The sequence below is a fragment of the Corvus hawaiiensis genome, chromosome 13 (genome assembly GCF_020740725.1).
Source record: "Corvus hawaiiensis isolate bCorHaw1 chromosome 13, bCorHaw1.pri.cur, whole genome shotgun sequence".
NCBI lineage: Eukaryota > Metazoa > Chordata > Aves > Passeriformes > Corvidae > Corvus > Corvus hawaiiensis.
The window spans coordinates 9,423,918-9,438,417 of NC_063225.1; the positions used below are offsets into that span (position 1 = coordinate 9,423,918).

Genomic DNA, 14,500 nt, shown 5'->3' on the forward strand with positions numbered 1-14,500 from the left:
GGGCACATATATTTAATCACCCCACCACTTACAAGGAATTGTAGTGCCACTGAAATCATGGTGACATTAACTGTGTCATTTCACAATACACAGATTATCCCTTCCCATCATCTCAAACAACACTAAAAAAAAAAAAAAAAAAAAAAAAAAAAAAAAAAAAATTCTCCATTCTCCAACAGCATGGATGGCCATTAAAATGTGGCTACACATCACTTGGTGACCATAAACACACCTTTGGACTGACAGATAAAGCAAGTTGAAGCAAGTGTAAAACGCGATGTCTTCAGAAGATGAAAGTGTAAGTAGAAAAGACAAGGAGTCTTTTCAAAAAATTCAAACTTTTTTTCATTCTTTATTCCAAAATGTGGGGAAAAGTTCTAAATCTTTTCAGAGTATTTTTAAAAGTTCATTGTTTCCCTTTTTTTGAAACACGTAGCAAAGTGATGGACTGAGCTCACTGCATTGTCTTTTCATACTGGAAAACGAAACTCCCAAATTTAAAGACCTCTCAAAACAAACAGTCCTCTACAAACCTTTGTGCCAAAAGAAACTAGGAAGCCACGATGAGTACTTAACATTATCACAAAGTTTTTGGTGGCTAGCATTGGCTGCAAGATTCTTCCCAGGTTATGCCATTTTATAATAGAACAAAGAAAAATGGCAAGTATACATTTGTTTAATTTTAGCCCTTTTCTCAGAATATAAACCACTGCTACAGTAATTAACTGCAGATTGGCCTAAACTGCTCTGCGGCCATTCCAGCTTACTAATTAAATATGCTCTCACAGCCATAATAAAAATTCTAGGAAACCTCTGGCTGGAGAGCAAACTTCTCAGGAGGGGAGCGAAAGTCAGCAAAAAACTTCATTCAGAAGGAAAACACTAATAAATTTTTTTTAACATGCTCCAGATTTTTCTAACTCAGTGACACCAACTGTGCCTTTTACAATTATTATTTTTTTGTCTGTTTATTCCTTTCAGAAGATGTTTATTTCCTGGAGAGTTTACATACCAAGCAAATACAACCAACAAACAACCTGTCCATTTCAAAATATGCTCAGGTTTATACCTAATTTTTTTTTAAACCAACAAAGGTAGGATTAGTGTTACATAGACCAGCTTCACTTAACATTATACCACATCTAATTTGCTTACTGCAAGAGTAAAACTTAAAACATGTTGTCCTCTGCTGACACATGTAATATCAACTATATTTCAGTGTTTCAGAAAAAAGCATGCAAACATAATTTAAAGCAAAAAAGTAATTTGATTCAGCATCTCTGGCTCCCAACTTCTTCCACTCTCTTCCTGCCTACATAGTTCACGTATGTTCGCTATTTCTAAAGGACAGGGGAATACAGTGAATATTCCTCAGAGAAGGGAAGATAAGGAGAGAAAAGGGGGGGGGGAAAAAAGTGCAGCACATGGTCTTCAGCACTACTCTGCTGAATCAACAGGGAGCAGATTCCCAGCTGGTGCACACTGTAAGCACTGCACAAGTCAATGGAGCCATGTCAAATGATACCACTCAACTGCATTATCTTCTGAGCTCCGTGTAAACAAACAGGAGCAGATTCCGAATATTTGTGAGAATACATCATGTTACTGTCTCCATATGTTTAAACATTTTAGTAGAAGGCACATATGGACCACTCTTCCCACTCACTGTCATTCTCTCTCTCCTGATCCTCATACACCGTATCTTTTCGGGCCATTGTCAAACCAATTCAAAAACGAATAAGGATACATTTTCATTAAAAACATTTTGTGCTTAGCTGCCATCTGCTTCATCGGCCTCCAAATCCTCACATGCCTTTTCTGTGGTCCTCAGTTTCACACATTCAGAAGCTGAAAGTTTTCTCCTGTTGTATCGTGCAGTGAGGTCTACATGAAATATTGTTTCATGTCAAATTCACCTCTTTTGAACCAAGTGCTTAATGCTTACAGCCCTAACCTGTGTCCTCTCTACAATGCCAGCTTACACATCCTTTTTTTAATGCCTAAACTCTAATCTTAAAGCTCCCTCATGCACTTCCGATACTCCCCATCATTGTTTTTATGGGAAGCATAGCTATTCCACCACATTTGGGAAATATTGGAGCTCTAATTCACTCTCTCACAAGGGGAGGACCCAGACTGTGCTCTCATCCTGTCCCACAGTAGCAGCAGCTGAAGCCAACACCCCTTTCCCCACAGACACTAACAGCCTGTCTCCCCCATAACCAGATCCTTGTCTCTTTTCTGAGTAGGAAAAGTTTCAGCTAATATTTGACACTGAGCATCTCCAGTTTAATTGAGGGAAAGAAGACAAATAATTAAGATAGGGAGAAAAAACCCAACAGGGCACCATAGGTCTCATATACAGATCACTGCCAGTTTTGCTATTACTTTGCCGAATAGTTTGCCCAGTTCATTTCTTATGGCCCCAGCAATAGCAAAAGTGTCTTAGGAAGCATTAGCTGGACTTGCCTGAAAAAGAACACAAAGGTTATGGCAGACAAGGGATCCTGAACTTTCAGGCAGGCTTTCAAGGGTGTACTTTACATTTGGTTTCTGCAGGCTTGGAAAGGTCTAGTGACTAAGGCAGCAGACCTCAAAAGTTAGTCATCAGCACGAGGAATATAGAAAACAACCAAAGTTTTCTTTAGAGCAGATCACTGGACAGGCAGAGCAAGTGTGTCATCAGACACAAGTCTTGCAAGGGGTACAGCAGGAACAGTTTTTCTGGTTCTCACATCAATTTCTGAGGGAGATGCAGGCAGCTTCCATAAACCTTTCCAGCAGTCACAACTGCCAGAAAAAAAGAAAAACACAGAAGGCCATAGTCTTATTTGTATGTCTGGACACTCAGTTTTTATCTTTTCCATCTCTACCTGTGCCCCAAAGCACAAGCACTGATAGAAACAAACAGCTTCAGTACTCTCCTTTTATCTCGAAGGATTCTTCTACTAAATCTGCAACCCCAGTGAGGCACAGCTGGCATTTAATACACTAACATAAAAGTAGGTGCAAGTCAGAGAGAAGAGAGCATGCCAAGCCCAACACAACATGCTGCAGCTCCAAAGAGAGCAAACTAGTATTGCTGCTGCCTTGGGGCACTCAAAGGTAAAGGAATGTACACTACACAGAAACCAGGGCAACCAAACTGGCAGGAGAACTGCTGACGCTTTACGCTGAACCTTAAAAATACCCAAAAAAATTTAGAAGTTACAGTTTCTTTGTAGCTTGCTCTTCTATAGAAATGTCCATGGATTATTCTAAGTCAGACACAGCATACGCTTCCCTCCCTCCTCCTTCAGCATTGTTCCTGCACAAGTTATATTGAAGGAAGCACAAGCTTCTTCCTTTTTTTGTGAGAAAGAAAAAGGAGGAAAAAAACAACTTCCACTCAACAGCAAAACTAAACAGAAGCCAGGCTACTTAAAGTACCAAGTGTTCCCACACAACATTTACCCACCAACTTCAGATCTTTCAGCGTAAAACCTAAACAAGGACAAGAGAGATTTAATACACACTCCTCCACAGAGCCAGAGCAAGAAAAATAAAAAGGCACAAAGAAATCCTGAATGATAGAGAGCATTTTCAGTTTAACATTACTGTGACGCACAAGGAGAATGTCAGGGTTAAATCAGATACTGCACTAGAAAAATATTCCCTGGAAAATAACATAGGTGTCGTATCTCTACTGGTAGGAAAATGCCAACTGAAACACTCAGTAACTGAAAAGTCCTTGCTTCTATTCTTTTTCATGTCTTGTGTGATTCTGTACTGCAAGAGTCCTCTCCTGATCAGGAGTTCATTGCCAAAGTGCCTGAGCAATCTAGCAGGGGAGACAAAAAGCTTCCTTTGGAACAACTGCACTTTTATACCTCGCTTGTTTTTCTTCAGAGCAGGAGTACTTCAGGGTTGTTTTCTCTTTAGACGAATGGCCCACAAATTTAAAGTCATCTCACTTCAAGTCAGTGGCTTATCACAACAAACAGATTAAAACAGGTCCAACGTTCTCACTCTTTTTATTGATTAGAACTTGATAATTTCTTTATATGCTCTGCATCCTAAAATACTCTAAACCTAATTGTTTTTCCACACTGTAATGCTCTTAACAAGCCTTTCAAGGCTCTTTTCCAATACTTGCTTTCTTCTCCAAAATCTCCCATGAAAGGAGATGAAAGCATATATGGAAAAACAACCCCATTACCTACACCCTTGCCTTCAAAGTCCTACTATCGCAGTCTAACTATGACCTCATTTTATTTAAACAAATCTTTTCTCATGTGTATTTGGGATCCAAATTATTTTAACAGTCCCTTAGATGCCAAAAAAAAGTTTTTTGCACATTACCTTTGTCTACTCCAAATAGGCAGAGCACACAACAAAAAGCAAGTAAGTTGTTATATCTTATTAAATACACTCTCGCTACATCCATTCAAACCACTGAGGGCAATGAGGTTGCACAGGAATCACCCTGGTCACCCTCTCTAGACAACAGAGTTACACTCTGTTAATGAAGACATAAATTTGGCCTGCAGGACTCATAGCAACACTCCCCTCGCCCTGGGCAAAGCACAAAGTCTCCCAGTAACAGGCTGAGGGGGTTTCTTTGCTTTGTTTAAAAAATGAACTTTATTTCCTGTAAGTATTGATAAAAGCACATACTCCAAATGCCTTTTTGCAGAGGTATTTTTGGCATGTGTTGACTGAAACTGCCCCACGAGCTACTTTAATTGCAGTTCTAATTGAACAGGAGGGCTCCACAAGCAACTGACGAGCCACTTTAGAATAAACATCCCCAGATGAAGGTAACCTGAATGTAGTCCTGATTTCTCTCACACTGTGGTGTTTCCTATCATTACAGCAGCTTTGGTCAAGACTGCATGTGGAATTTAGGAACTGTTCCTCCCAGTGATGACTGCTTGTAATTAAGTCCTACTGATACTGCAGGGCTCAGCTTTCGTAAAGTTACAGGATGAACTCAAAAAGCCTGCCATGTAATCATGTTACCTGAGTAAACTATGTGTTTGTTTACTCTATTTTTAAAAAGTGAGGAGAGATCAGGTTTTGTTTTTGCTAATACTTGCTACCAGAAAGACATAAATCTGCCAGATAAGAACAAAACAGACAAAGATAACTTCATCAGGAGTCAAGATATCCATGGACTCTTCAACTCTACAGACTGCACTGTGAAAATTCATGTCAATAAACAAGTCCTTATGTACAGAATTTACCATTACAGGAATGTCTGGAGGTGCATGCCAAGGGAAGCAAAAAACAAAGTCCAGTTAACAGCTTCAGCAAGGCAACAGCTCTGGCACACACGTAATGTCACTTCAGCAAGGAGCAGACGGCATTCGATGGCCACCTCCTGCCAAAGTCCTCAAGGGAGGTAAAGCTGCCTCCAGCTTTGTTATAATGGCATTGGTTCCACACTTATATTTTCCACCTTTTCCATGGGGAAGTAACTCAGGGAGTTCATTGGGTTTTGTTTCACAGTTGTTGATTTGTTGGTTTCTCTTTTTTGTTTTTTAATTTAAGTGAGATGAACCTTTACTGATTGGGGAAGAATCTATTTGTGTGGCAACTGGGTAACTCATGTAAACTATAAACAACTAGAATAAAAGTTTCAGTTGCTGAAGAGCTTAAAATAAAACCACAAAATTAAATCTTTACTTCCAAAAGAAGTAACAAAAACAAGATATCTACTCAAGTCTTACTTTTCTGGCAGTGGTTGGTGGTCCAGCAGCGGTAGTTGTACTCATTGTTAATAGATGTCTTCTCACACAACGGCTTCTCTTCCATTGTTCCTGGACACAAGTCCCCACATTCCTTTGGAGGTTTATTCCCAACGATGTAGTTATTGGACACTGCATCTAGGATGAGAGACCAGTCCACCGTGGAGAGGTAACACAGGTCAGAGTTCTTCTCGATCCGTATGGCCCCACGGGTGATGTTCCTCAAGTTGTGAAGCCCAATCTCTTTAAGATTTGTCATTTCAAAGATAACCAAGGCATAGTTGTAGAAGAGGTTTCTTCCACGAATGACTGTGAGGTTGGGGAAGAGATCACTGAGGCTTTCCAAGCCTGCCACACGGAACAGCAGCAAATAGTCGGTGATGACAGTGAGCTTTGGGAAGCGGAAGTTGCGGTAATCCTCTGCTTTGGAGATGAGCAGGATCTGCAGGAAACCCTCGATCACCGTGCAGTTCTCCAAGCGCTTCAGCTCATGGATATCATTGCGAATGTCGACATTTGGCCCGCAAACTGAAATGGAAAAGGAGGAAGAAAAGTTAGTAAATAAGGCATTCCTAAGCCTTTTGAAACTGGAACACAAGAAGGATATTTTGATGGCCATAAAATTTTTAACTTTTAATTAGGTTGCAGTGTTAAAATAGAAAAAGAGTGCTTAATTTACACCTACATGGAATATTCATTTCATTTAACCTATCACCCTGAGCACTACCAGGAGCAGCATGGGATGGCAGCTCTCTCTCTATTCTGCAGCACACAAAGAAATGTTGGTTTATTACTGCTGATGACAAGAGCTCGACTACACTGAGGAATACAAAGATAAACCAAATGCATTTGCACACCCTGCTTCAAATTAGATCCTGATGTGTGTGCCCAGAGCAGGGCTTGAGCCCCATCACTTCAGACCAGTCAGGTAACACAGAAGGGATCCACTGGTCATTACGTTACTAATTCACTCCCCACCCTGCTTAAGACACATGCACACAAAGAGGGCACTTCCCAGAAAATTACAACTTTGGCCTCAAATCACTCTTTCTTTCCAGGGTCACATGCCAAACAAGCTTTAATTCTTGGAATACTAGTCTTGCAGTAGGTCAGCAATAACACTAAATCCACAGAAAGCTGGTAAGCACTTCCTGCTCTGTGACTGGGAAGAAAACAAAGTGCTTGGACTTACAGCACTGAATTCCTGTTTGCATGTTCCAGTAAACCAAGTTTCACTAATTTTGGCACCAAGATATAAAAAAGTCTCTTGAGTTCTAAGAAACACAGGATAAATTTATTTACAAGAACACACACCATCACAGTGAAGAATCTTTCCTTGAAAACAGCAGATTGAACTCTATGAACTCTCAAGAAAACAATGACCAAAATGATTATCCCCTAATAAATCTATGTATTAAGTCTTTCCATATTAGAGACATATCACAATAACAATGGCTGGTTAAAGGGGCTGGAAGAGGTGTGTTAATAATGTAATATTTAGACACACACAATCCACTTGGATGCAAAACAAAGAACTACAGAGTGTAGAGAGCTGCTGTTCTTCAAAACCCTCAGAGCTGGTCTTCTTTGGAAAACATGGAAAAAAGATTCCCCATAAGAGATACTAAGTTGCTTGTAAGCAAACAAAGCAAAATGCCTATTTATTTAAGCAACCCAAAACTCAAATAAACCCCAAGTAATTCAATTTTGTGGAAAGGTTCTCTTTTAATGCATGCTAGGCTTAATTATTTTAACAACATCTTTTCCTCAGATAAGGGAAAGGTCTAAACAAGCACTGGAGCCAAAAAACTTAAATTCTAACCCAGACAAATTGTCCAGAGATTCAGAAATTGCACTGACAATAGAAAGCAGTCTTTCCATCCCACAACACTTATCTAAGGCTAATAACTTAAGCTAACAAAGGATCCAGAGCATGAGCATGCTAAAACCACAGCAACTCTAATACCCAACAAGGACTTAAAGACTTCTAAGTCTTAAAAAGACTAAAGGACTTTCTGGTTAGAGGGACAGCATAAAAAAATAAAATAGGGCGAGAACTCTGTTAGGAAACAGATGTTCCTACACAAACTATTACCTAATCTTCTTTCTGTGAAGATTCAAGCTGAAAGCAAAGGCTATTAAATCTGACTCGCTGCACTGAAGTAGCTATGTGCAAGAAAGTTCATTCCCTAGACCTTCAAAAAAAATAATAAACACCAAGACTAATGTACCACCAGGAACACTTGGTCCTCATGAGCAGTGAGACAGTAAATCCCCATTTTCATACATACTGACTCCAGGAAAATTGGTCACTACTGCTGGAACATGTGTCGAGGCTTGAACTTCAGGAAGACATTAAAAAGGGTGAATGGGTTGGCACTACCCAGCTTTAGAAGCCAGACGGAAGAGGGGGAATGTTAAAGAACTCCAAGATAGTAGATCTGGTAAGAGATGCACTGGTTAGTGCAGAAGAAGTGAGGGGTTCTCCCCTGAACCTGTAGGAAAGACAACCTCAAGCTCTATTAAATTCCTTTAATGAGCTGGTACCCACATCTTGCTTTCAACTTCAGAAATCATCTTCTAAAGCCACCATCCCTCCATCCACCCTAGGGACTGTGCCCTCTGCCCAAAGGGTATTTACACTCTTGACACTGGGCTTCTCTTGTTTTGAAAAGCAAGTCAGAACACACAGAGTGTTTCCCATTAAAGCCTTTTGGTTTCTATCTCTGCCTCCTGGCAGGCCAAGGTGAACAGTATGGCTCCTGCTATGGCAAAGCAAAAGTCGCAGAATTTATTTTCCTGCCATAAAAGTTTAGAAAGCCTAACTGCTCCAAGCCCTTTATTTTGTTAAAGAAATAAAATTTGCACTTGCGCTGACATTTTGCAGGCAAGGTTCCAGAGTGATGGGTTTAAAAACAGCTGAGTTACAATACCCCAAAGAACAATTTGTAAGAGAAATGGCAGCAACCGTTAACTAAAGCATTATATATCTGTTCATGTCTCTGTTTGAGGCTGGGCTTTCAAAGTCGTATTGCTTTTAGTTTTATGTTTGTTTCAGCTTGAAAGTTACTTAATTTTAGATATTTAATGCTTTTATAAATCAATGAAATTTCTAGAGCTTTATGGCAAAAGTATGCACTCATTTGCCTCAGTTATGAAACATCATCCTCTTAATATGGAAAAGGATGAAGTCCAGTGGGGTCCCACATTAGAAACTGATGACAGATGAGTGGCTGTTGACATTTTTGATTTAGGAACTTATTAGTTCATCTAGTGAGTTACGCTTTGCAAAACTTCACACATATAATGAGAACTGCAGAGACACAAATGGGAAATAGAACAAGCATGGTAGGCCATCCTGACACTTGGAAAAAACAGTTCCCATTAAAGCAGATTCTTTTTTAAAAGAAATTTCTTTTTAAGTTCACATTGTTCACCAGACTTAATTATACCACAATACATCATCTTTTTCTCACGTTTTTCTTGCTGCCCTGAAAAGGATTATATGAAAAACAAATTAATCAGAGCTCAAAGTCAACTCCAATTTCCATCTGGCTGTGCTGTGTTTTCTTTGGATCCCATTTGAGAGAAAGCATATATGGACTAACAATATAAACTGGTCTGTCAGACACAATGAAGTGCACAGAAAATGCTCTTTAGAGCACTTATACTCCATTTAACAGTTTTGGACATTCCAGTTCAGAGAATTTCTTAAATATGACTAGGATAACTTGCCTTTGTTTCACGTTCAATTCAGAATTGGAAATTAACTATTATGTATTTATTTTGCTCACTAACAGAACATAAAAATGCAACAGCTGTTTATTACCCTGCCTCACTAGCTCTGGGTAGATTATAAACGCCCAGGATAATTACCAATAGTCAGATTCATGCTGTTTTCATTCAGCTGCCTACAGATTTCCAAGCCTTTCCTTAAACTGCCTATCATTATCAGACTCAGCCTAAACCAAGTACCTAATTCAGAGTCAGAAATTTGTTCTTTAAAGACAAATGTATTTATTTGTTTAAAAGATAATTCCCCAATATGGTAAAATACTGAAGAGAAGCACTGCACTCTTTACCTAGACAAACACAAATGCCTCCCTGGAAACAGCTCTTTAGGCCAGAAGTCCTGAGCTCCACCTGGTATTCAACAAGAAGCCCACTTGTGCTCTTTTTTTCTGGAAGCATCCCATTGGCAAGCTGCAGGGCATGTAAACTTCCAAAGGGAATAGAAATACCCACTCCACACTGCAGTCTCCCAAACAACCTGCAGCCCATTCCTAGTCAGAGGATAGATCCAAGCCTACTCATGTAACTGAGATGGGGTCAATGAACTACCAGGAAAAGTGATTGCACATAACAGGTTCATATGAGAGTAATTAATGCTCCTTGATCTGGCAGAGCCTCCTGGCAGGTCTCTGTCTAAGTGGTGCTCTGGCTGGGACACCACGGAGCAGAGCTGGGGCTGTGAACACACACACACACACACACACACACTGCACCACTGCTGAGGACACAGGCTGGGCAGGCTCCAAACAAGCTGTGTCACAGAGTGCAGCAATCCAGCAGATTCCTCTCGACCTTAACTATGATTTGCCAAAGCTTACTGGAATCATTAAAACCATTCTGCCATGGAGAACTGCCTTGTCACCTTGAGAAACACCTGCTATCTCATCACCATCTATTTACAAAGTCATTTACTCCACACAGCAGCTCCTCACTCTTTTCTTATATCTACCAGTTACTTCAGGTCACTGGTGACTCCTAAAAGGACTTGGACGTTGCCCGTCAGTGTTTGGAAGGAACACTTTCCTCCTTTCTGCAAAATCTCATGCTAGCACAGACAAAGCAGCAGAAGGCTTTCTGTTCAACATTCACCCTACACTACAGCTTCTGCTTGCTACACCACATCCCAGCTGGACATAAATTCAGCACAGCTAATTCACTATCAATGCCAAGGTGTTAGGGGCAGCATTGACAGCTCACACATTCACTGGTTTTAGTAAGAGAAGGATTCATTTCCTACAAGAAGTTATTTCATCATGGTGTAGTTACAAATTTTGTATTCCTCCAGGTTGCTCCATTAGGAGTTCTAAGGAAATGTAACTACATATGTTTTTCTTGAAAAAACCCACACTCCTCGACATTTTAAGCCTTGCCTTTGACCCTTTACTTTTTTGGATGACATTAAAAGGCTGTATTACACTGCACAGTCTCAATATCCTCTCAAATAACCAGAAGTTAAAGACAGAGCAATCACCATTATCTGGCTCTCTCAACACCAAAAGGTCTCAGACAAAGCAGCACCAAGGCAGCTCTGAGTCACCGAGTCAATCCAGTACATCCCTTTCACAATCCTGAACCCTCTTCAACACAGGTCTACTCCAGCTGGGTTAGGCTTTCCCTAGCAACAGACACTTGTTCAGCGTGAGCAGTCACATCTCTGAAACGAGAATGAGGATAGACAGCCTGCCATGAGCATCTCACCAGCAACCTCAATGTCAACTCACACTCACCTTTTTCCTGCCCTCCCTTTGTTTCCCCTCTTCTGACTTCCCTTCTGTGAGAACTGTTTCCTTTATTTCACAGTAGAAATGCAAAGTTTATCATAAATGAGGGTACCTTCAGTGTTTCAGTTTTACAAAGAGCATCCCCTTACACTGGTTGCTGAAAAAAAGCACTAAAGGTGCAGAAATTGTTTTAAATCCATACTGTTTTCCTGTCCAGGGAAACAAGATCTACAAGGTTCCAAAGGGTTCTTTTTTAAGGGAGGGTATGAGGTTGCTCAACTTCTCATCTACCCTGAAATTCTGCACAGTTGGTAACAAGCACAGTGTGTTACCATCGGTGCTGGATGAATTCCCACACAAAGAAAGAACTACAAGGCTTAATACAAAAACACAATTGTGGCTGGTTCTACTTTTAGAGAGTAGCTTGCTCACACCACCACAGCTCACTTTGCCAATAATGGCTTTTCTGAGCACACTCCACTCCAAGGAGAGGTCGGCTTCCCCAGACAGCTACTGCTGCTCTCTGGTCAGCAGAGAGCTGATGTTACTGAGCACGGGAACACTGCTCTCTCCCAAACTGCTCTAATGAAAGAGGCCTGACCACATCACCCCTCACTAATGTCAGCTCAGAGCTGTGGGTCTTTCTGGGAGATCAGCACATCTTCTGAACAGTGCTGTTATTTATTCCCAATGGAGCCACTTCCTTTTCATCATGTGCTTTTTAGTTTTAATCTATGGCAGGTCCTTATAAAGAAAGAGTCCAAAACAGCTACTGAATGTGGCTGCAGTCCAGCTGCCCTCATCCCAGATTCCCAGCATGCAGCATCCTTTTTCAGGCAAGCATCTCCAGAGTTCCCATCCCTCTCTCACAACAACAAAACATGTTTATTGCACTGGGTGGATTTAGATCTGCATAATGTATCATGGCCTGCATATTGACATGTTTACTATCTACTGGATCGACTCAATGGAGGGGTTGTCTGGCACATTGGGAAAAACCCTAGGGCTCCAAAAAAATTCCTTGAAGACACTAAAAGGTTGAATCATAGGAAAAAGGAACTCAACTTAGGATAAAGCAAATCAGCAGGTTTAAAAGGAGCCTCTTACACGACTGTAATTGCTCCGAAGAGTACAGAAGGACACATCAGTGAAAACAGAAGGAACAGTCAGAAAACGTGATGCCCATACAGACTATAAACAGGGGAAAATATAACTTGACCTTAATCTCTCTTTTCATTCTTACTCCTAAGAATTGTGCATGTTTTGAGGAAACTATCATAAAGCCCTAAAGAAAAAACTTTTAAGTGTTATTCAGTCATCACTGAACAGAGTCACTACAGTCCACGGCCTGGGCCTAAGCCTTCTTTGCTCCTGTAGCTTCAATGACATGGAAGGCAAAGGTAGGAAGTCTGAGAAGGAACAGCTTAGCAACCACAATTTCCCTGCGAGCCCATGAAAAGTTTCAGTACAGTTGCACCATTTGCAGACGTAAGGGAAAAAAAATTACTACTGAAGTCTCAGGATTCTTTAATTGCATACTCTGCAAAGAAATTAAATGTGGAGTTCACAGAAATCAGTGGTTGGAGAGATTGCTTATGACACTTTACATTAACACAGGATTCCACCACCCACTGAGCTCTTGGTTTTGCCTCCGTAGTGACACTATGAATGAGATATATATTTTAGTGTCTTTAATGTACTTACACAACCTCCCACAAAATTTCTGTACTCTCTAAGCTCACCTATCCTGTATGTGTCACATCAATCACTAGATCTCTTCCCAGGGAAGCCAGCTTCTGTGTTACCTCTTGGGATGTCAGAACCAGTAACAAGGAGGGAACTAAATCTACATCACGATTCAAGCTGCTTCCCTACCCACTGAACTATTTCTCTTCACTGAATATGCTACATAAATCTCTTTACATTTACCAAGATTTTATGAAGCTACATCTCTCAGGGTGGGGAGGAGATAGATAAAAGGCACCCCACAATCCAGGAAATGTCAATCATTTTAGATTTTGCTAAGCAAGTCCATAATTGAATTTCAACCTCTGTATTTCCAGCACTAGCACAACGCTGCCATCTTTGGCTCTCAAAACATGAAAGGGAATACTCAAACCCAAACAAAACCCCACTGTTTCCACTTGAATGTAAGTCCTGAGAACTTTCTTGATAACATATCTGAGGCCAAGAAGGAGGGCTTGGGGTTTTTTTTTTCATTTAATTACAAGTTAAGCTTTGGAGGACAAAGCCAGACCACTACGATCTTCAAAACACTCATGGGATTGGAGATTATATTGCAACGTAGCTTGTAATTTCTGAGAAACATAGTCTATTATCATTCATTTACCTCGTGCCACTCATCACTCCTATCAACCTTTTACAGAGTTATTTTCACCCAGATTTGGAAGGAAAAAGTGGTGTCACAGGAGGCTAATCAAATTTGGTGCAAATACTTTAAAAAGCAACTAGATTCCCCTTCTCCACATTCTCCTTGTCTCCCACAGCCCTTAGAAAAAAAAAAACACATCCTACTTTAATTTTCTCTTCTGCCACTCTACTAACTATATATTCCAAATCCAAGGGCCACTGTGTTACCACGCTGACCAAACCAAAACATTCACAAAAATAACACACAAAAGGGCTACAACCCACATCACAAACTCAAACTGTCTCTGCCTTTTTGTTCTTGCAATTTTCAGCTGTCATTGGCTAAAGATATCCCTGGCATTGTTACTTTCCATGAACTTCCTCCAACTTCCCCATAAGTTTACACAAATAAAATTTCAGAATAAATCACGTTTTTGTCCCTCATCTCTCTTGCTTTCTCTCTGCCAACATTTTACTTTGAATGTCAACAGGAACAGCAGTTTAGCAAAAATGGAGCCAACAAGATGAACTGAATCCCTTTAATAATACTGATTGATGCCTTCTCTACACAGCTCACCCGAGCATGTAGGTCTAGAATTAGCCCAGCTCACGTGAAAGCATCCTCATGACAAGTCATCCTCAAATTAATCCTCTCTGACCAAGACTACACTGATACACCACTACACTGATACACCACTACACTGAACACCCTCAGGGGTTCCAGTGAAGCCACATCCATTACCTCCTGCTGCTGAAATAGCACATCAGTGGCTCAGCTGGCATGGATTCCTGCTCATCCTCATGGGTGCACAGGGCAGGAATGGAGGAAGGAAAACATCCAGTCCAGAAGCCCCAGCTATCAAATCCAGAAAAACAAGCACCGAACTT

At 40.6% G+C, this 14,500-nt stretch overlaps 1 protein-coding gene across 2 annotated transcripts in view; it reads right to left on the bottom strand.

Moving 5' to 3' along the window:
- IGF1R (insulin like growth factor 1 receptor) overlaps positions 1–14,500 on the bottom strand; it is a 173,846-nt gene that overhangs the window by 136,979 nt on the left and 22,367 nt on the right. For both annotated transcript variants that reach the window (XM_048317237.1, XM_048317236.1), the window contains exon 2: positions 5,712–6,257. In XM_048317237.1, the coding sequence (XP_048173194.1) occupies positions 5,712–6,257 (546 nt within the window). The remainder of the gene's footprint in view (positions 1–5,711; positions 6,258–14,500) is intronic.